Genomic DNA, 23,867 nt, shown 5'->3' with positions numbered 1-23,867 from the left:
GGGAGGGGAGTGCTGGGGAGGGGGAGGGGAGTGCTGGGGAGGGGAGTGCGGGGATGGGGAGGGGGGTGCCGGGGATGGGGAGGGGAGTGCCGGGGATGGGGAGGGGAGTGCCGGGGATGGGGAGGGGAGTGCCGGGGATGGGGAGGGGGAGTGCCGGGGATGGACAGAGACTGGGCCATGGCCTACTGGGACTGCGCCATGGCCTGCAGAGACTGGGCCATGGCCTGCTGGGACTGCGCCATGGCCTGCAGAGACTGGGCCATGGCCTGCTGGGACTGGGCCATGGCCTGCTGGGACTGTGCCATGGCCTGCTGGGACTGCGCCATGGCCTGCTGGGACTGGGCCATGGCCTGCAGAGACTGGGCCATGGCCTGCTGGGACTGGGCCATGGCCTGCAGAGACTGGGCCATGGCCTGCAGAGACTGGGCCATGGCCTGCTGGGACTGGGCCATGGCATGCTGGGACTGGGCCATGGCCTGCTGGGACTGGGCCATGGCCTGCTGGGACTGGGCCATGGCCTGCTGGGACTGCGCCATGGCCTGCTGGGACTGCGCCATGGCCTGCTGGGACTGCGCCATGGCCTGCTGGGACTGCGCCATGGCCTGCTGGGACTGGGCCATGGCCTGCAGAGACTGGGCCATGGCCTGCAGAGACTGGGCCATGGCCTGCTGGGACTGCACCATAGCCTGCTGGGACTGCGCCATGGCCTGCTGGGACTGCGCCATGGCCTGAAGAGACTGGGCCATGGCCTGCTGGGACTGCGTCATGGCCTGCTGGGACTGGGCCATGGCCTGCTGGGACTGTGCCATGGCCTGCTGGGACTGCGCCATGGCCTGCTGGGACTGGGCCATGGCCTGCAGAGACTGGGCCATGGCCTGCTGGGACTGGGCCATGGCCTGCAGAGACTGGGACATGGCCTGCAGAGACTGGGCCATGGCCTGCTGGGACTGGGCCATGGCATGCTGGGACTGGGCCATGGCCTGCTGGGACTGGGCCATGGCCTGCTGGGACTGCGCCATGGCCTGCTGGGACTGCGCCATGGCCTGCTGGGACTGGGCCATGGCCTGCTGGGACTGGGCCATGGCATGCTGGGACTGGGCCATGGCCTGCTGGGACTGGGCGTTGGCCTGCTGGGACTGGGCCATGGCCTGCTGGGACTGGGCCATGGCCTGCTGGGACTGCGCCATGGCCTGCTGGGACTGCGCCATGGCCTGCTGGGACTGCGCCATGGCCTGCTGGGACTGCGCCATGGCCTGCTGGGACTGGGCCATGGCCTGCAGAGACTGGGCCATGGCCTGCAGAGACTGGGCCATGGCCTGCTGGGACTGCACCATAGCCTGCTGGGACTGCGCCATGGCCTGCTGGGACTGCGCCATGGCCTGCTGAGACTGGGCCATGGCCTGCTGGGACTGCGTCATGGCCTGCTGGGACTGGGCCATGGCCTGCTGGGACTGTGCCATGGCCTGCTGGGACTGCGCCATGGCCTGCTGGGACTGGGCCATGGCCTGCTGGGACTGGGCCATGGCCTGCTGGGACTGGGCCATGGCCTGCAGAGACTGGGACATGGCCTGCAGAGACTGGGCCATGGCCTGCTGGGACTGGGCCATGGCCTGCTGGGACTGGGCCATGGCCTGCTGGGACTGGGCCATGGCCTGCTGGGACTGCGCCATGGCCTGCTGGGACTGCGCCATGGCCTGCTGGGACTGCGCCATGGCCTGCTGGGACTGCGCCATGGCCTGCTGGGACTGGGCCATGGCCTGCAGAGACTGGGCCATGGCCTGCAGAGACTGGGCCATGGCCTGCAGAGACTGGGCCATAGCCTGCTGGGACTGCGCCATGGCCTGCTGGGACTGCGCCATGGCCTGAAGAGACTGGGCCATGGCCTGCTGGGACTGCGCCATGGCCTGCTGGGACTGGGCCATGGCCTGCTGGGACTGTGCCATGGCCTGCTGGGACTGCGCCATGGCCTGCTGGGACTGCGCCATGGCCTGCTGGGACTGCGCCATGGCCTGAAGAGACTGGGCTACGGCGTTGAGTACAGTTGGTTCTGGCTCATGGCTTCCTGTCAGAGGGCAGCCACAGACACCACCTGCACGGAAAGCCCCAGGCCTTGCATACTGCGATCCAGGTCTCACACCGTCGCACCCATTGCCTAACCGCGGACGCCACCCGTGCGGTTTCGACCTGGGTGGCACGCATGACCGGCATCACTCGCTGCTCCTGGATGCGGGTGGACTCCTTCACTTGCGTCTGCAGCTGCTGCAAGCCAGCCATCACCCCCTTCCATCGTCCTTTGGTCCTTGGCTGGATCGGGTCTATGGGTGGGTGTGGTAACTCCAGGAACCTGGGACCCGTCTGGCTGGCATCTGGCTGCTGGGGCCGGGCTGCCCTCCAACCGTCCAGCCCCTCGGCAGCGTGGGTGTCCTGGGTGGTTGAGTCCTGGGTGGGTGTGCCCTGGGTGGGTGTGTCCTGGGTGGGTGTGCCCTGGGTGGGTGTGCCCTGGGTGGGTGTGTCCTGGGTGGGTGTGCCCTGGGTGGGTGTGCCTGGGTGGGTGTGTCCTGGGTGGGTGTGTCCTGGGTGGGTGTGTCCTGGGTGGGTGTGTCCTGGGTGGGTGTGTCCTGGGTCGACTAGGACAGGAGCCTGTTGGTGTGGCTGCCCTCCCCGCTGCTGGACGTGGCCCTACAGCATCGCCGCACTGACACCAGATGAGGTGGACGCCTGACGGTCCAGGTCTATCTCTGGGCTATGGCCGCCCCGGCACTGGGTGGGGACGTCGTATTCCCGAGGGCCCAGGTCGGTCCCTGTCCTGTGGGTGCCCTGGCACTGGGTGGGGACGTCGTATTCCCGAGGGCCCAGGTCGGTCCCTGTCCCGGGGGCTCCCTGGCACTGGGTGGGGACGTCGTATTCCTGAGGGCCCAGGTCGGTCCCTGTCCCGGGGGCGCCCTGGCACTGGGTGGGGACGTCCCGACACTAGGTGGGGGCGTCGTATTCCTGTCGGCCCTGATTGTTCCCTGTCCTGTGGACGCCCCGGCACATTTGGGCAGCACGGTAGCACAAGTGATTAGCACTGTGGTTTCACAGCGCCAGGGTCCCAGGTTCGATTCCTGGTTTGGGCCACTGTCTGCACATTCTCCCTGTGTGTGCTTGGGTTTCCTCCGGGTACTCCAGTTTCCTCCCACAGTTCAAAGATATGCAGGTTAGGTGGATTGGCCATGATAAATTGCCCTTAGTGACCAAAATATGTTAGGAGGGGTTATTGGGTTATGGGTATAGGGTGGAAGTGAGGGTTTAAGTGAGTCGGTACAGACTTGATGGGCCGAATGGCCTCCTTCTGCACTGTAAGTGCTATGTTCTATGTTCGTGTTCATCCTAGGGGTGGACGGCATCCACAGGGATGGGCGGGTCGATGTTAGGTTATCCACTGGTTTAGCACACGGCTAAATCGCTGGCTTTTAAAGCAGACCAAGGCAGGCCAGCAGCACGGTTCAATTCCCGTACCAGCCTCCCCGAACAGGTGCCGGAATGTGGCGACTAGGGGCTTTTCACAGTAACTTCATTTGAAGCCTACTTGTGACAATAGGCGATTTTCATTTTTCATTTCAATACACAATACAGCATGCATGGTTAGACACGCTGACGGAGGGCCGAAGGGGGGATGGAGGAACGGGGGATGGAGGAACGGGGGATGGAGGAACGGGGGGGGGGGGAAGGGAGGAGAGTGGAGATGGGGGGGAAGGGGGGACGGGGGGACGGAGAGGGGAGGAGAGTGGAGATGGGGGGAAGGGGGTGGGGGAGGGGAGGAGAGTGGAGATGAGCGGAAGGGTAAGGGGGAAGGGGGGGAAGGGGGGGATGTGGGGAAGGCAGAGGTGGGGTCTCACTTGGTGCTGCGCCCAAGACCCTGGCTTCCGCAACCTCCCAGTCCTCGGTTCCACCTGCAAGGTCCAGGGCCCTCTCTTCATGAAGGTGAGGGGGCACAATTCAGGTTGACCCCCTCCGGTCCTCTCATGCTCCCAGGGGAGAGGGGGGGGGGGGGAGGGCGTGGAGGGCTGACAGAGATAAAGGGCAACATTGTTAGGTGGACATAAACTTGCAGAACAGCGGTTGTGTATATGTTGGCAGAAGTTCACGGCCCATCCTGCCAATGCAGCCTGCATGGGTGGGTGCAGCCATGTCGGTTTCAGCTAGGGCTGTTCTGCCCATACTGGAGGGGAGGGGGTGAGTGGGCATTACCCTGGCTGCCCTGACTAGGTCACTGACCTTCTTGTGGCACTGGTTGCCTGTCCTGGCTGTTACGGCCATGGCGCTGACGGCCTCTGCCACCTCCCTCCACGGGCGCTGGCTGATGTGTGGTGCGACCCTACGGCCGTGTCCGGGGTACAGGGCCACCCTCCTCTGCTCCACTGCGTCCAGGAGCGCCTCGATGTCGTGCTCCTGGAACATCTTCGCTGTGCGGTAGGCGGCCATTTTGCCGAGTCTCTTTTGTGTTGTGATGCTTCCCGGCGTCAATGATGGCGCGTGCGTCTGTGATGGGTGACGTCATTGCAAATGGCGTCACACTGCTGCTAGTCCCTTCCGCCGGAGTGGTTCACGCCGTTCTTTGTAGCCGCTCGCCGATTGCAGGAGAACCCTGCCCCTTATTTTTATGTTCTTTGTCAACACTACGGGCGAGATTCTCCGCAAATGCGGAAATTCGTAAAGGCTGCCGTGGGACAGGCCGTGACCCATGGCAGCCTTCACGCCCACTTCCGGGGCCGATTCTCCCCCCCGGGCGGGCCTAGGAGCGCGGCCCCGTGCGTCACAGCGGCGCGGCCTTGTCGACGGTCATCAAGGCCGCACGTCAAGCGTCACGCCGGCTGACGCAGCCGATAACGTCGGCCGCGCATGCGCAGGTTGGACAACGCCAACCCGCGCATGCGCAGTGGGCACCGATTGCGGGCCTATGCTCCCTTGGCACGGCCGTGGTACTGCCGTGCCAATCAGGCCCCCAGATGCACCAAACGGGCATCTGCTGCCCGTTTCACGACGGCAGTGCGCAGGTGTGTTTGCTGCCGTGTTGAACGGGCGTGAAGGCCCGGCCGCTAGGCCCATCGGCCTCGGAGAATCGCTGCTCGCCGTATAAACCGGCGAACGGCGTTTCGTGGCGTGGGTCGGGCGTGGGGGGGTGTGGAGAATAGCGGGAGGGCGTGAAAAATGTCGGCAGGCCCTCCCGCTATTCTCCCACCCGCCGTGGGGGGCGGAGAATCGTGCCCATGGTATCTGGCTACCTTGGAGGAAAAGGCAAGGAATATAACACAGACTTCGCGCAGCTCTTCACTGGCTGCCCCCTCGGTGTCACTCCCACTCCCCCGTTACTGGTTATTCCCAGTTCTGCAACAAATGATGATCCCCACACCCACCAGTCTCCCACCCACCCCATTCCTCAGTTTCCCAACTCAACCCCACCCATACACCAATCACGCCCTCTCCCCCACGCCTGATCCTCAATCTCACCCCACCCCCACCAGGTTTCTCCCTCTCCCAATTCCCTGAGGTTGGGGAGGAGGGGTTTGAGGGTGGAGGAACACAGCTTTCCCATGAAAAATCTGCATCGTAGGATAAACAAGTTTTGGATGCTGCCAACAACTCACTCAACTGTCTGATTATCAGCCAAATTGTCTAACTCATCTTTACCATCTGACAGCAGTCCCACATCCAAGAGTCTGAACATGAATTTGTAAAACAGCAGTTGATGCAGGTCACACTTTCATCAGCTTCATGCCGATGTCTTGCAAGTCCCGTGTTTTATTATTGACTCTGCTTTTCCTATCTGCTGGGGTGGAGCAGGTTCCTTGCACCATCTTGCTTCAATCAACTTGTAATCATATCTGCTCTTTGTCCTGACTTACAAACAGGAATCTGGCCCTGGTGCTTTTAGTTCTCAATGTTTGTTTTATTCCCAGATCCACGAATGCTGGGGTTGAATGAAGGTATAGAAATTTCTATGCTTTATTGTATGTTACAAGTTTAATGTAAAAAAACAGGCTCAAAACTCAAGCAGGGGCTCTAATGGACTCATTCTACCCTGAATGGTTAGATTTTATAATTCTGATACCAGAGGCAATTACTTTAGCCTTGCCCACCCATCCTTTCATCATTTGCTGCAGTCTTGGGAGATCCATCAATCCCGATTGCTGCAGGTTCCTTATCGGGTTAGGTCCTCAAAGCTGGCAGTCCTGTCACTGTTTGGGAATTGCTTTCATCTTGGTGTAAACTTTACTCCAACGCAGCGTGCACCCAGCATTCAGAAATACCAAATGGCTACAGGGGTATCATTGAGGCAAATCTCTTGCCATCAACAGGAGAATCATGTGATGTTAAAGAAATGGGAAACCAGACGTGAGGAAATCCGGGGAAACATGCTCCAGCCCAATGACGCTCCACGATTTGGGATAAGGGAGGGAATCTCCCAGCAGATAAATGTTTCTCCTGATTGACTCAATCAGCTTCACAGCACCAGGGTTTCCTCCGGGTTCTCCGGTTTCATTCCCCCAAGTCCCAAAAGACAAGGAGCGGCATGTGGCGCAGTGGTTAGCACTGGGACTGCGGCGCTGAGGACCCGGGTTTGAATCCCAGCCCTGGGTCACTGTCCGTGTGGAGTTTGCACATTCTCCCCGCGTCTGCGTGGGTTTCACCCCCACTACCCAAAGATGTGCAGGGTAGGTGGATTGGCCACGCTAAATTGCACGTTAATTGGAAAAAATAATTGGGTACTCTAAATTTATATTAAAAAAAAGTCCTGAAAGGCGTGCTGTTGGGTAATTTGGACATTCTGAAAACTCCCTGTGTACCTGAACAGGCGCCAGAATGTGGCGACTAGGGGCTTTTCACAGTAACTTCACTGCAGTATTAATGTACGCCTACTTGTGACAATAATAAAAAATGTTATTATTATTAAAATTATTAAGAGCCTTGACCGGCAATTTTAAATGATGCCTTAATATTTCTGCTGTAAAGAGAATGAGAATCATCCAATACCCAGCGTGTTTCTAGCACAGTCCCATCCCCAGTGTGGTTCCGGCACAGCCCCATCCACAGTGTGGTTATGGCACAGCCCCATCCCCAGTGTGGTTCCGGCACAGCCCCATCCCCAGTGTGGTTATGGCACAGCCCCATCCCCAGTGTGGTTCCGGCACAGGCCCATCCCCAGTGTGGTTCCGGCACAGGCCCATCCCCAGCCCCGTTCTGACACAGGCCCGTCCCCAGCCCCGTTCTGACACTGGCCCGTCCCCAGCACCGTTCTGACACAGGCCCATCCCCAGCACCGTTCTGGCACAGGCCTGTCCCCAGCACCGTTCTGACACAGGCCCGTCCCCAGCCCCGTTCTGACACAGGCCCATCCCCAGTGTGGTTCCGGCACAGGCCCATCCCCAGCCCCGTTCTGACACAGCCCCATCCCCAGCACTGTTCTGACACAGGCCCGTCCCCAGCACCGTTCTGACACAGGCCCGTCCCCAGCACCGTTCTGACACAGCCCCATCCCCAGCCCCGTTCTGACACAGGCCCGTCCCCAGCACCGTTCTGACACAGGCCCATCCCCAGCCCCGTTCTGACACAGCCCCATCCCCAGCACTGTTCTGACACAGGCCCGTCCCCAGCACCGTTCTGACACAGGCCCATCCCCAGCCCCGTTCTGACACAGCCCCGTCCCCAGCCCCGTTCTGACACAGCCCCATCCCCAGCACTGTTCTGACACAGGCCCGTCCCCAGCACCGTTCTGACACAGGCCCGTCCCCAGCACCGTTCTGACACAGCCCCGTCCCCAGCACCGTTCCAGCACAGGCCCGTCCCCAGCACCGTTCTGGCACAGGCCCGTCCCCAGCACCGTTCTGACACAGGCCCGTCCCCAGCACCGTTCTGACACAGGCCCGTCCCCAGCCCCGTTCTGACACAGCCCCGTCCCCAGCCCCGTTCTGACACAGGCCCATCCCCAGCCCCGTTCTGACACAGCCCCGTCCCCAGCCCCGTTCTGACACAGCCCCATCCCCAGCACTGTTCTGACACAGGCCCGTCCCCAGCACCGTTCTGACACAGCCCCGTCCCCAGCACCGTTCTGACACAGCCCCGTCCCCAGCACCGTTCTGACACAGGCCCGTCCTCAGCACCGTTCTGACACAGGCCCGTCCTCAGCACCGTTCTGACACAGGCCCGTCCCCAGCACCGTTCTGACACAGGTCCGTCCCCAGCACCGTTCTGACACTGGCCCGTCCCCAGCACCGTTCTGACACAGGCCCATCCCCAGCACCGTTCTGGCACAGGCCTGTCCCCAGCACCGTTCTGACACAGGCCCGTCCCCAGCACCGTTCTGACACAGGCCTGTCCCCAGCACCGTTCTGACACAGCCCCATCCCAGCACCGTTCTGACACAGCCCCATCCCCAGCACCGTTCTGGCACAGGCCTGTCCTCAGCACCGTTCTGACACAGGCCCGTCCCCAGCACCGTTCTGACACAGCCCCGTCCCCAGCACCGTTCTGGCACGGGCCCGTCCCCAGCACCGTTCTGACACAGGCCTGTCCCCAGCACCGTTCTGACACAGCCCCGTCCCCAGCACCGTTCTGACACTGGCCCGTCCCCAGCACCGTTCTGACACAGGCCCGTCCCCAGCACCGTTCTGACACTGGCCTGTCCCCAGCACCATTCTGGCACAGGCCCGTCCCCAGCACCGTTCTGACACAGGCCCGTCCCCAGCACCGTTCTGACACAGGCCCGTCCCCAGCACCGTTCCAGCACAGGCCCGTCCCCAGCACCATCTCCAGCACCGTTCTGGCACAGGCCCGTCCCCAGCACCGTTCTGACACTGGCCTGTCCCCAGCACCGTTCTGACACTGGCCTGTCCCCAGCACCGTTCTGACACAGCCCCGTCCCCAGCACCGTTCTGACACAGCCCCGTCCCCAGCACCGTTCTGACACAGGCCCGTCCCCAGCACCATCTCCAGCACCGTTCTGGCACAGGCCCGTCCCCAGCACCGTTCTGACACTGGCCTGTCCCCAGCACCGTTCTGACACTGGCCTGTCCCCAGCACCGTTCTGACACAGCCCCGTCCCCAGCCCCGTTCTGACACAGGCCCGTTCCCAGCACCGTTCTGACACAGGCCCGTCCCCAGCACCGTTCTGACACAGGCCCGTCCCCAGCACCGTTCTGACACAGGCCCGTCCCCAGCACCGTTCTGACACAGGCCCGTCCCCAGCCCCGTTCTGACACAGCCCCGTCCCCAGCCCCGTTCTGACACAGGCCCATCCCCAGCCCCGTTCTGACACAGCCCCGTCCCCAGCCCCGTTCTGACACAGCCCCATCCCCAGCACTGTTCTGACACAGGCCCGTCCCCAGCACCGTTCTGACACAGCCCCGTCCCCAGCACCGTTCTGACACAGCCCCGTCCCCAGCACCGTTCTGACACAGGCCCGTCCTAAGCACCGTTCTGACACAGGCCCGTCCTCAGCACCGTTCTGACACAGGCCCGTCCCCAGCACCGTTCTGACACAGGTCCGTCCCCAGCACCGTTCTGACACTGGCCCGTCCCCAGCACCGTTCTGACACAGGCCCATCCCCAGCACCGTTCTGGCACAGGCCTGTCCCCAGCACCGTTCTGACACAGGCCCGTCCCCAGCACCGTTCTGACACAGGCCTGTCCCCAGCACCGTTCTGACACAGCCCCATCCCCAGCACCGTTCTGACACAGCCCCATCCCCAGCACCGTTCTGGCACAGGCCTGTCCTCAGCACCGTTCTGACACAGGCCCGTCCCCAGCCCCATCCCCAGCACCGTTCTGGCACGGGCCCGTCCCCAGCACCGTTCTGACACAGGCCTGTCCCCAGCACCGTTCTGACACAGCCCCGTCCCCAGCACCGTTCTGACACTGGCCCGTCCCCAGCACCGTTCTGACACAGGCCCGTCCCCAGCACCGTTCTGACACTGGCCTGTCCCCAGCACCGTTCTGGCACAGGCCCGTCCCCAGCACCGTTCTGACACAGGCCCGTCCCCAGCACCGTTCTGACACAGGCCCGTCCCCAGCACCGTTCCAGCACAGGCCCGTCCCCAGCACCATCTCCAGCACCGTTCTGGCACAGGCCCGTCCCCAGCACCGTTCTGACACTGGCCTGTCCCCAGCACCGTTCTGACACAGCCCCGTCCCCAGCACCGTTCTGACACAGGCCCGTCCCCAGCACCGTTCCAGCACAGGCCCGTCCCCAGCACCATCTCCAGCACCGTTCTGGCACAGGCCCGTCCCCAGCACCGTTCTGACACTGGCCTGTCCCCAGCACCGTTCTGACACTGGCCTGTCCCCAGCACCGTTCTGACACAGCCCCGTCCCCAGCCCCGTTCTGACACAGGCCCGTCCCCAGCACCGTTCTGACACAGGCCCGTCCCCAGCACCGTTCTGACACAGGCCCGTCCCCAGCACCGTTCTGACACAGGCCCGTCCCCAGCACCGTTCTGACACAGGCCCGTCCCCAGCACCGTTCTGACACAGCCCCGTCCCCAGCACCGTTCTGACACAGGCCCGTCCCCAGCCCCGTTCTGACACAGCCCCGTCCCCAGCACCGTTCTGACACAGGCCCGTCCCCAGCCCCGTTCTGACACAGGCCCGTCCCCAGCCCCATCCCCAGCACCGTTCTGACACAGGCCCGTCCCCAGGACAGTTCTGACACAGGCCCGTCCCCAGCACCGTTCTGACACAGGCCCGTCCCAGCACCGTTCTGACACAGGCCCGTCCCCAGCACCGTTCTGACACAGTCCCGTCCCCAGCTCCGTTCTGACACAGGCCCGTCCCCAGCACCGTTCTGACACTGGCCCGTCCCCAGCACCGTTCTGACACAGCCCCGTCCCCAGCCCCGTTCTGACACAGGCCCATCCCCAGCCCCGTTCTGACACAGGCCCGTCCCCAGCACCGTTCTGACACAGCCCCGTCCCCAGCCCCGTTCTGACACAGGCCCGTCCCCAGCACCGTTCTGACACAGGCCCGTCCCCAGTACCGTTCTGACACAGGCCCGTCCCCAGCACCGTTCTGACACAGGCCCGTCCCCAGCACCGTTCTGACACAGCCCCGTCCCCAGCACCGTTCTGACACAGGCCCATCCCCAGCACCGTTCTGGCACAGGCCTGTCCCCAGCACCGTTCTGACACAGGCCTGTCCCCAGCACCGTTCTGGCACAGGCCCGTCCCCAGCACCGTTCTGACACAGGCCCGTCCCCAGCACCGTTCTGACACAGGCCCGTCCCCAGCACCGTTTTGGCACAGGCCCGTCCCCAGCACCGTTCTGACACAGGCCCGTCCCCAGCACCGTTCTGACACAGGCCCGTCCCCAGCACCGTTCTGGCACAGGCCTGTCCCCAGCACCGTTCTGACACAGGCCCGTCCCCAGCACTGTTCTGGCACAGGCCCATCCCCAGCACCATCCCCAGCACCGTTCTGACACAGGCCCGTCCCCAGCACCGTTCTGACACAGGCCTGTCCCCAGCACCGTTCTGACACAGGCCTGTCCCCAGCACCGTTCTGACACAGGCCCGTCCCCAGCACCGTTCTGACACAGACCCGTCCCCAGCACCGTTCTGACACAGGCCCGTCCCCAGCACCGTTCTGACACAGGCCCATCCCCAGCCCCGTTCTGACACAGCCCCATCCCCAGCACCATCCCCAGCACCGTTCTGACACAGGCCCGTCCCCAGCACCGTTCTGACACAGGCCTGTCCCCAGCACCGTTCTGACACAGGCCCGTCCCCAGCACCGTTCTGGCACAGGCCTGTCCCCAGCACCGTTCTGACACTGGCCCGTCCCCAGCACCATCCCCAGCACGGCCTAATACACAGTGCAGTTCTGTGTCGCTTGTAATGATTTATTGACAATATCATAAATAACAACTGCAATCAACCCAGGAACAAACAAACACAGATATAACGTTTTACTGTCACTCGAGATTTTTAGATGGTAATCTAATGCCACGGAGCAGATGACTAGAAAATAATTCCAGCCAAGCTCTCATGGTTTATGGCTTCATTTGAACTCCTTCAATGGATTACAGCTTTATGATTCTATTTACTCCCAATCAGTCTGCTTTAGCTGGCTCCATACACAGGCAGCCTGACTTCCTCTCCTGCCTCTAACTCTAGTCTGCTTTGATAGAATCATGGGCAGATCAATTCATTCTGAGAACCCTGTTACCCCAGAATTACCCAATAGCATCAGTGTTCACCTTTATGAGACACACATAAGAATAAATTGAGGAAATGGCAGCTGGGGAATGGAGAACGGCAAATGGACAAATTATGCAATTGGGCCAGGTTGAAAAAGATAAAATATCAACTTCTCTTCCGTCGAATTTTTTGAACATCCCAATTTTAACCTTCAGCTGCCTGGGTCCTAGGCTCTGAAATTCCTCCGCGACATACCCTGCACCTTCAGACACTCCTCAAAGCCCCATTTTAACCACGTTTTTGGTCACCTGCCCCAACTGCTGATGTTAACAGACTGACTGGTGGGAAAGCCAGCAGCAGGAGGCTGCAGCCCAGGAGCCTTGGGACTAGAAGGATGAATATCAATCGATTGAGTGTATCAAAGGGCAACATCCCGATTGTTAACCCCACTGCCTTTCATTTCCAGATGTTGATTGCCCTGCTGTGTATTTTCTGAGCGGTCTGTGGCCCACATTTAAAATGCCGATCAGAAAATGAAACATAAGGGAAAGCAAATGTCATTGTCAGAAGCTGTAACGCCAAGACCATCAGGAGAGACAGGAGAATCAGTCAAGCCTTTCCGTTTTATTGGCATTTATAAACGTCCAACACCCCAGCAACGGGACATTGAAAGGTCATCCGTGTTCCAGCACAATGCTGTCTTGTTTATTCTTTCCCTGTTGGAAATTGAGATGGAAGTAGAGATTCCCACTGGAAAAATGAAAAGCAGGCCAACTCTAGTCACAAGGCGGCCATATGACAGGTGCGTGATAAAAGCCCCCTTGTATTCTTCCCTGTCACTCTGTCTAGCTTGTCCTTCACAGGACCCCCACCCACTCCCCTCCCAGCAACTTTCAAGTCCCTTTCGCTGACATCATTTCATCAAAAGCTTTTTAATATTTTACTCTTGTGGAAAACATTGGCAGAATTACTCTTAAAATAAACCATTCCTCACAATGAATAACAGACTGCCAAAGCCAAACATTTCCCCTCACCTTCCACTGTTACGTGACTCTGCTTTGAACTGGTGATTTTGTTTAACTATAGGGCATTCATCTGAAAATATTTGGACAGGAGTCAATTTGGTTGTAGCTCAGCTGCTGTATTATAAAAATCCTCGCAGCCCACTAACTGCTATTAGTGATATCATAAACATAGCATTCCCAAGGGCCCTGCGGTTTTCACTCCCAGCTCTATAACAATCCTTCATTGCTGTCTCCTGAAAATTGAACTATTATTATTAAGTTGGCATTTGGTCGTCATGCCAACTCGGTATAGCCCATCAGTTCCATTCCACCTCTGTTTTCTCGGAGATTGGAATGATCTATCCAGTTATAAGTATACCAGATGACAGGATGAGCTGAAAATCAAGAGGTTGCAATGGTATTCACAGACCTCTCAATCTTTCACAATCTGTTTCCTACATTCCTGCTCTTCAAAAACACTGAAACATTTTGGATGTACTGATGAGGGGGCAAGATCTTTCTTTCTTCAGTTAGTAGCCATCAGGGCCCAGAGCCTCCATGCCACCAAGCTCTGAAAGGGGTGAAACTAGGCTTGGTGCTTGGGTCAGTGGTCTGGTTTATTATCCCGATATAGGCCGGTAACATCCAGGGTCTGGATTGGTATAACTGGCAGCTTCCCCCGTGATGTGCTGGGGAGCCACACCCAGAGGTCCCCAGTGAAGATTGCACGGCAATGACCCAGAAAGGTCAAATTCCCAGTGATTGGCCAAGATTTTAGGGATAATTCATTGCTCCTCTACCAATAGTGCTGCATGATCATTTGCAGCTGCAATATTCCTGCAATGGGAACCAGCCTAAAGTACGATATAGAATCATAGAATTTAAAGTGCAGAAGGAGACCATTACAAAGAGCACCCTACTCAAGCTCACCCTATCCCTGTAGCCCCACTTAACTTTTTTGGACACTAAGGGCAATTTAGCATGGCCAGCCCACCTAACCCGCAAATCTTTTGACTGTGGAAGGAAACCGGAGCACCCGGAGGAAACCCACGCAGACACGGGGAGAACGTCCAGACTCCGCACATACAGTGACCCAAGCCGGAATCGAACCTAGGACCCTGGAGCTGTGAAGCAAATGTGCTAACCACTGTGCTGCTCCATCATCACAACTTCAAATAGTTCCAACTGTCTTACAGTCATTGTTACCCAGATAAAAAGTTAGAACTAAAACCACTTCTAACTCCTGGGTAACTATACTGCTGACCTCAACCCCCCCCCCCCCCCCCCCCCCCCTCCAGAACTTCTCCCAGCTCTCCCCCCAAATCCCCCGGGATCCTCCTCAAACCCCAGAATCTGCCCCCCCGAGTAGTGCCACTCCCCCAATCCTCCATAGCACCACCCTTCCAAACTAGCCCCCAATTATCCCCAATCTCCCATGGGACACCCCCAGAACCTCACCCTATCCCATGGGGCCTTTATGAACCCCAATGGTTCTCCCCCACCCCCTGATTCCTCCACAGGACTCCCATCCCCAAAATGATCACCCCAGCCTGCACCTCTCGACCACACCTAACCCCCCCCCCCCCCCCCCCCCCCCCCAAACTCCCTTACTTTACAAACTGCCCTTCTCCCTGGCTTCTGCATGCAGCAGGACCACATTACAGCAGCTAGTGCTTCCTTCTCTCATATTCTCCTGCCCTTAACACAAGGCCTCAGGGACCTGTCCTGAGTCGGGAGGTCAGGCGAGAAAGGAGCGGCTGGATTTTGAGGTAAGGCACTAGGAGCGGAGTTGGAATCCAACTGCGATTGCCCCTCTGTGGAAGTTCAGAATTCCATTGAAAAATCGAGATGTGAGTTTTAAATTCTTGTGTGGCAGCACAGTGCTTCCTACACAGTTCAACATTCACATTTGTGAGTTTTAAATGCTAAGATAAGATATATAGCTTTTTTTTCATTTGCTGCAATCTACTGTTCATACTTCCCATCTATCCATACCTATCTCTTTCCATCGAGCAAGCTGAAGCAAATAAGAGCGTTATTACTGCACAGAAAGAGGCCATTTAGTTGATTGTAAACAGGCTGGCGCTCTACAGAGACATTCAGTCAGTCTCATTTCCCTGCTCCATCCTCTGAGCTCTTCAAGTTGCCTCATCACCTGCTTTTATAGAGCTACTTTCCTGATCTCAGGACATCCCTGAGTAATTTACAGCCAGTGAAGCAATTTTGAAGGTGTAGTCAAAATGTGATGGAGGGAAACCCAGCAGCCAATTTGCACACAGCAAGATCCCACAACCAGCAATGGAAAAATAATCAGATAAATCCCTTTCAGAGATTGGCCGAGATTTTAGGGATAGTTCATTGCTCTTCTACCAATAGCGCTGCATGATCATTTGCATCTGATGGTGCCTTAGTTGAACATCTAGTCTGAAACACGGCGTGCATGACAGTGCAGCACTCCCTCGGTACTGTACTGGGGTGACAGCCTGGGTTTTGTGTTCCTGTCTCTGGCATGGGGCTTGAACCCATGCCTTTGACTCCGAGGTGGAGTGCAACCACTAAGATAAGATCGATAAGAATGTTTCAAAAAAATTGGTTCACCCGTGAGCTGTTAAAAGGGTGAACATTGGTACATCTGTAGTACAGTAGTTATGGGAACAACATCCAACAGCCTCCTTCAATAAGGTGCCTCTACCCTAAGACAACCTCCAAAGTCCTGCATTACCCATTATTACTTCCTGTGATTTACTACCGTAACAAATTACTCTATTCATTTTTATAGACTAATGACAGGGCTGGATTACTTTATAGAAAGTGCTGAAATTCTATAACAGTGAGGCTTCAAGCAATAGCTGGAGTCTGTAAAACATTACTCTCACTGTGCTAATGCCCCAAGTTGTAAAATATTTTGACAATCATTATTACAGATTTTTTAAAAGTTGAAAGAATTTCTTCCCCCGGCAGTCTGATGTTAATTGATGGAGCGTTTCATTGCGCTGGACAAAATGACCCTCCAGCTGTGTTTCAATAGTAAGATTGCACCTTCCTGCCGACTGCAGTGACAAGTGTAAGCAATGTTCAGGAAAGTAAAATTCTCCGGTTGAACTGTTAAATTAATGGGTTCTTCGTGGCTGGACTCCCAGTAAATATGGGTAGGCAGCAACGTAGTGGTATTGTCACTGGACTAGTAAACCAGAGACCCAGAGTGACGTGGGTTCAAATCCTGCCACGGCAGAATCTTGAATTAAAAGTCTAATGATGACCATAAAACCATTGTTGATTGTCGTAAAACCCATTTGGTTTACTAATGTCCCTTAGAGAAGGAAATCTGCCATCCTTACCTGACCTGGCCTACATATAACTCCAGATCCACAGCAATGTGGTTGACTCTTAGGGATGGGCAATAAATGTTGGCCCACCAGCAATGAACGAATTTTTTAAAAATTCAAACCCTTAGAAAACAATCCCGGTAAATATATGTTTAAACAGTGCCGGGGAGCCTCCGGAGATCCTGATAAAACCCTGGAGAATTCCTGCAAATGCTCTCCAAATTGACTCATTCCCCCTAACAAAAGACACTTTGTGTCTCCTCATACTTTTTGAAAGTGTTCACTAACCCAAAGGAAGACAGTGCAATGAACATTATTGCTCTGAAAAGTGAGCAGACAGAATGGATTAGTAACCTGGCAAACCCACAGGTCAGAGAGGATGGACACCCCACCAGCAAGCCCCCATCTCTCAGTGTGACTTTACACTCAGGTCACTGGAGTAGGACTTGGACCCCAACCTTCTGCCTCAGGCGGTGAGAGTGCCACCAACTGAAGCAGAGCTGATACCCTGAAAAAAACAAGCAAACAAATCTGCCACCTGTCTTGGCCTTAGTAGCCAAATGTCCAATCTCACATCCACCCAATTGCTGTGATTGAGCTCAGTGGGCAGAGGCTGACTCAAATCAGAATCTGTACTGTCACTGTTCAATTTTGTATTCCTTCTTGGGATGTGGGCATCACTGGCTGGGCCACCATTGGTTGCCCATCCCTAATTGCCCTTGAACTGAGTGGCTTGCTAGGCCATTTCGGTGTAGTTTTGGTGAGAGAGACATTTGCCAAACGATCGTTTTATCCTTAATACTGAGCCTATTATACAGATAGAGGGAGGCAGTCACTGAGCGAGGTGCTGGGAACCAAATATCAAATGCGATGGGCTGGAATACGCACCTGGGTTCCCATTTAGTTGCATTGAGATGGTTGAGAAATCTAAACCTGCAAATGTTTCTGCTGTTGTCTAATGTGGCTGTTGGGGATGTGTGTTTTGGGGATTTATTGTCGATGCATGGCTGATATCTGCAAGAGCCATTCATGGCAGATTACTCGGAAATTACAAGTCAACCACATCGCTGTGAGGGTCTGGAGTCACATACAGGCCAGACCAGGTAAGGACGGCAGATTTCCTTCCCTGAACACATTAATGAACCAGATGGGTTTTTCTGACAATGAGCAATGGTTTCATGGTCATCAGTATTTTTTAATTCCAGACTCTATTTATAAATTTAGAGTACCCAATTATTTTTTGTTTTTCCAATTAAGGGGCAATTTAGCATGGCCAATCCACCTAACCTGCACATCTTTGGGTTGTGGGGGTGAAACCCATGTAGACATGGGGAGAATGTGCAAACTCCATACGGACAGTGACCCAGGGCCGGGATTCGAACCCAGGTCCTTAGCACCGCAGTCCCAGTGCTAACCACTGTGCCACATGTCGCCCTGACTTCTTTTCTAATTGAATTTAAATTTTACCATCTCCCAGGGTTGGAACCCAGATCCCCAGCGCAATCCCCAGGGTCTGCAGATTACTGTACCCTGGATAATACCACCAGGTCACCACCTCCCCTGCATCTCTATGAGACAGACACACCAGTTCCCTGCCCAAGAAATATGTTTAGATAAACGGTTAGCAGGGGTGTGTGTGGTGAGGACAAGTGTACCCACAAAGAATCTCAGATGCAACCTAAAGCTGGAATTCCTCTTTTAACTAACGGGAAGATGGCATTTTGTTTTACACAGAATTGTGCACTGTCCAAAAGGCCGGTGGAAACAGATTGAAAAATCATTTCGAAACAACTAGATAAACGGGGGAAAATTAGAAGAAAAATAGTTACAGGGCTAAGGTGCAAGAGCGGGACTCATTGGACCGTTCTTTCAAAAAAGCCGACACATGGACAATGGGCCGAATGGCCTTCTTCTGTGCCATATCATCCGAAGCAATTATCATCATAATCATGACAAATCCCTGCTTAATAGTCGGAAATCGCATTTTTGCAGACCATAATTTAACTTAATTACAGAGAAAAATGGGGGCACTCTCGCATTATTTTATCAGAAGGATTGATTTCCCATCATAATCACATTCGGAACAAGAACAGGCAGGGTGGGGACACACACACACCCACAGGGAGTAGCTCAGACTGGGAGCTCGGAACTGCTGCTGCCTCTCAGTAAATATAAACCATCTGATTACAGCTTGCAAACAATCACAACCTCGCCCTACTCCCAGGCACTGGTGGTGCTGATCACCTCCCACTGCTTGGGAAAATCATTCCCCAGAGCAGCTCCCATTGTCAGGATAAGGCATCTCCAATCCCTTACACCCAGCAATTTAATAAATGGCTCTTTTTTTGTCCATTCCAGGTGAAAGTGACCATCTATCTGTTTCAGGTCGATTTCAGCTACTCCCAGACACTCCCCCCACCCACCCCTCCCATTCAAGGAAATCCCTCATTTGCAAAAGGCGACAGTGTAAATTGACATGAATGGCTCTTGCATCGACAATAAATCCCCAAAACACACATCCCCAACAGCCACATTAGACAACAGAAACATTTGGTTTAGATTTCTCAACCATCTCAATTCAACTAAATGGGAACGCAGGCGCGTATTCCAGCCCATCGCATTTGATATTGAACAGCCTGTTTCCCAGCACCTCGCTCAGTGACTGCCTCCCTCTATCTGTATAATAGGCTCAGTATTAAGGATAAAACGACCGTTTGGCAAATGTCTCTCTCACCAAAACTGCATTGAAGAAAGAAAATGTGTGTGTAACTGGGAGCCTATCACCCCAAGACCTTCCATCACCAGAAGCCAGTCTCTGTCCTCCAGAATAAAGGGTCCTTTGCAGCTGGGGAATAAATGAATGTTTCTTACCGAAGTAGACGGTTTTGTCGCATTTCGGACATTTGGATGCCATGCTGAGTGATCCTGATGCCGCTTGCTGCTTCTCCTGTCTCACTGAATGGAATGATCAGCTCTCTGCTTTCAGCGATCCCAACATACTGCAAACTCCCACCTCCTTCACCCTCAGTGGCTTCCTCCATCCTCCCTCTGCTTGGCTGCTCACTCCTGTCAATCACATCAACTTCCCCACCCACCGCCTCCCACTTCTGTTCAGACTGTGTGTATGTGTGTGTTTGAGAGAGAGAGAGAGAGAGAGAATGAATGGTCCATTGAGCGGGATGCTGGATTAAAACGGCAGGATGGCCGTCTATCCTCATGGATCAATGACTGCCATTTTGGACACTGCCACTTCGTGCTCCCATTTATCCCACCTAATCCCCTGGGGCAGGAGGGTGATGACAGGCTGTGGAGTGAGATGGAATGATCTCGCACATCAGACTGTGCAAAGTCTTGTGTTAGTCTAACGCCTGCCACATCCACTGGACATCCCAAATGGCTCCAACAGCCAATGAAGGCTGAGCCTCTGTTTTCATAGAATCACAGCATCCCAACAGTGCAGAAGGAGGCCATTCAGCCCATCGAGCTTGAAAGGCCACCCGACATAGCTCACTCCCCCACCCAATCCCCAGAACCCCATCTAACCTGCACATCTTTGGACATTAAGGGGCAATTTAGCATGGCCAATCCACCTAGGGGGCGATTCTCCGAGCCACGCGCCGGGCTGGACAATCACCATAACCGTGCCCCGACACCCCAATGCCGGCGATTCTCTGAGCCACGCGCCGGGCTGGACAATCACCATAACCGTGCCCCGACACCCCAATGCCGGCGATTCTCCGAGCCACGCGCCGGGCTGGACAATCACCATAACCGTGCCCGGACACCCCGATGCCGGCGATTCTCCGAGCCACGCGCCGGGCTGGACAATCACCATAACCGTGCCCCGACACCGGCGATTCTCCGAGCCACGCGCCGGGCTGGACAATCACCATAAGCGTGCCCCGACACCCCGACGCCGGCGATTTTCCGAGCCACGCGCCGGGCTGGACAATCACCATAACCGTGCCCCGACACCCCGATGCCGGCGATTCTCCGAGCCACGCGCCGGGCTGGACAATCACCATAACCGTGCCCCGACACCCCGATGCCGGCGATTCTCCGAGCCACGCGCCGGGCTGGACAATCACCATAACCGTGCCCCGACACCCCGATGCCGGCGATTCTCCGAGCCACGCGCCGGGCTGGACAATCACCATAACCGTGCCCCGACACCCCGATGCCGGCGATTCTCCGAGCCACGCGCCGGGCTGGACAATCACCATAACCGTGCCCCGACACCCCGATGCCGGCGATTCTCCGAGCCACGCGCCGGGCTGGACAATCACCATAACCGTGCCCCGACACCCCGACGCCGGCGATTCTCCGAGCCACGCGCCGGGCTGGACAATCACCATAACCGTGCCCCGACACCCCGATGCCGGCGATTCTCCGAGCCACGCGCCGGGATGGACAATCACCATAACCGTGCCCCGACACCCCGATGCCGGCGATTCTCCGAGCCACGCGCCGGGCTGGACAATCACCATAACCGTGCCCCGACACCCCGAGGCCGGCGATTCTCCGAGCCACGCGCCGGGCTGGACAATCACCATAACCGTGCCCCGACACCCCGATGCCGGCGATTCTCCGAGCCACGCGCCGGGCTGGACAATCACCATAACCGTGCCCCGATACCCCGATGCCGGCGATTCTCCGAGGTACGGAGAATCGGTGCCATTTGCGCCGGCACGTTTGGCGCGGCGCTGGCTGTGGGCCGCTGGAATCGACGGGGCCGCCAATTCTCCGGCCCGGATGGGCCAAGCGGCCGCGCCGATCCGACAGAGTCCGGCCAGTGCCGTTCACCCCTGGTTGCTGCCGGCGGGAACTCTGCGGGAATGGTCGGGGGGGGGGGGGGCCTGTGAGGGGCTCCTTCACCGGGGGGGGGGGGGGGCCTCCGATGGGGTCTGGCCCACGATCGGCGTCCACCAATTGGCGGGCCAGCCTCTCTCCCCGGGCCTACTTTATTTATTTATTTATTTAAAATTTAGATTACCCAATTCTTTTTTCCAATTAAGGGGCAATTTAGCGTGGCCAATCCACCTACTCTGCACATTTTTGGGTTGTGGGGTCGAAACCCACGCAGACACGGGGAGAATGTGCAAACTCCACACGGACAGTGACCCAGAGCCGGGATCGAACCTGGGACCTCAGCGCCGTGAGGCGGTTGTGCTAACCACTAGGCCGCCGTGCTGCCCCCGGGCCTACTTTATGGCGCGGCCGGCCCCTGATCACCGACACCATGTTGGTCGGGGCCGGTGCGCTAAAGAAGTCCCCCGCGCTTGCGCGGGTTGGCGCGGCGCCCATTTGGCACCGAGAAAGGAGGCTGGAGCGGCATGAACTGCTCCAGCGCTGTGCTGGCCCCCTGTGGGGGCCAGAATCAGTCATCCCTGGACCCGGTTCGCGCCGTCGTGAAACGCGACGGCGTTCACGACTGTGCGAACATTTGGGCTCCATATTGGAGAATTGTCCCCCTAATCTTTGGACTGTGGGAGGAAACCGGATCATCCAGAGGAAGCCCACACAGACACTGGGAGAACGTGAATCATTGAAAACAGCACAGTTACAGCGCAGAAGGAGGCCAGTCTGTCCATCTTGTGCATGCCAGCCCAAGGGCAACCAGGTGCTCTTTCTAATCCACCTTCCTGCACCCAATCCATAGTCCTGTATGTTCCAGCACTTAAGGTGCAGATCCAGGTTTTATTAAATAAAGGATTTTGGGTCTCTGCCTCCACCACCAACTCGGGCAGTGAATTCCAGACTCCCACTACCCTCTGCGTAAAAAAGTTTTCTCATGTCCCCTCTACACCTTCTGCCTCTTATCTTGAATCTATGTCCCCTGATTCTAAAATTTTCCACCAAGAGAAACAATTTTATCCTGTCCACTCCATCACTTCCCTCATAATTTTGAGCATCTCAATTAAGTCACCCCTCAGCCTTCTTTGTTCCAAGGCAAATACCTATCCAATCTCTCCTCGTAGCAACACTTTTCTAGCCCTGGCAACATTCTTGTAAACCTCCTCTGCACTCACTCACGCCACAACAATAACATCCTTCCTGTAATGTGGCTGGTTTAGCACACTGGGCTAAATCGCTGGCTTTTAAAGCAGACCAAGCAGGCCAGCAGCACGGTTCGATTCCCGTACCAGCCTCCCCGAACAGGTGCCGGAATGTGGCGACTAGGGGCTTTTCACAGTAACTTCATTGAAGCCTACTCGTGACAATAAGCGATTTTCATTTTCATTTTTTTTCACGAGGTGGCCAGAACTGCACACAACATTCCTGTTGTGGCCTCACCAGTGTTTTATACAATTCCAACATTATGGACGGGATTCTCTGGCCACGCCCGTCTGGCGACCGGATAATCCGGCCCGAGGTCAATGGACTTCTCCATTGTCCGCGACTCACCCGTGGCGTACTTGCAGCAGATGGGACGGAAGAATCAAATCCTATATTTACTTTTATATTCTGTACTTCTGCCAATGAAGGTGAGCATTCCTTTTTTAATTTTTAAAAATAAATTTACAGTACCCGATTTTTTTTCCAATTAAGGGGCAATTTAGCGTGGCCAATCCACCTAACCTGCACATCTTTGGGTTGTGGGGGTGAAACCCACGCAAACACGGGGAGAATGTGCAAACTCCACACGGATAGTGACCCAGAGCCGGGATCGAACCTGGGACCTCAGCGCCATAGGCAGCAATTTCTATCTTTAGCCCGCCTGGACAATGTTTGTCTCCATTCCCCTAACTATGGCCGGAATTCTCCAGCCGTTCACTGGCGGTGGGATTCTCTGGTCCCACCGGCAGCACACTCCTGCCCATGAGTATCCCGGCGTCTTGGGGTGGCTTTGATGCCTCTCGCTGCTGAGGAACATGCAGCTGGGGGAGCAGGGAATCTTGACTCTTAACTGCCCTCTGTAATCGCCCAGCAAACCACCATGACAAAGCCTAATCAAAATAAACTGGATGGACCACCAGGCATTGATCAAGGCACTGGCCATGACAAAGGCACACGTAGTCCGGTCAACCCTGTAATGTCCTCCTCAAGTACTCTTGGGTATACCGTGACAAAATTGGGAGAGCTGTCCCTCAGACTAGTAAAATAACAACAACACAAAGTCCACCTCAACCGAGCACTGTTAAATAGAGTACTAACTTAACCCAAGGAGATTGGTAAGTGAGGGAATTCAGGTTTATTACAGAATGAGGAGCGGCCTGAGAGAGGGAAGAGACAGTGAGACTGAAGTCCAGAAGCATTTACTAAGAAAGTAAGTTGGTCAATTTTAAGGTTTATTTTTTCCTCTAAACTGGGACAGTAGTTTAAACCAGTGCTGAGGATTAGTACTGTATTACATTTATATTTAAACTA

At 56.2% G+C, this 23,867-nt stretch overlaps 1 protein-coding gene across 2 annotated transcripts in view; it reads right to left on the bottom strand.

The window, feature by feature from the left end:
* Nucleotides 1-19,533, bottom strand: part of LOC119955797 (cysteine-rich protein 2-like) — a 74,469-nt gene extending 54,936 nt beyond the window's left edge. Inside the window, exon 1 of one of the 2 annotated variants that reach the window (XM_038782380.1) lies at nt 19,371-19,533. In XM_038782380.1, the coding sequence (XP_038638308.1) occupies nt 19,371-19,413 (43 nt within the window). In that variant the 5' untranslated portion in view covers nt 19,414-19,533. The remainder of the gene's footprint in view (nt 1-19,370) is intronic. The other variant, XM_038782397.1, reaches the window with a different exon arrangement.
* Between the last annotated feature and the right edge of the window lie 4,334 nt (nt 19,534-23,867).

Source organism: Scyliorhinus canicula, chromosome 2 (assembly GCF_902713615.1).
Source record: "Scyliorhinus canicula chromosome 2, sScyCan1.1, whole genome shotgun sequence".
In the NCBI taxonomy this organism is placed as follows: Eukaryota; Metazoa; Chordata; class Chondrichthyes; order Carcharhiniformes; family Scyliorhinidae; genus Scyliorhinus; species Scyliorhinus canicula.
Note: the sequence above shows the minus strand (reverse complement) of the source record. Positions and strands in the feature narration are given on the sequence as shown.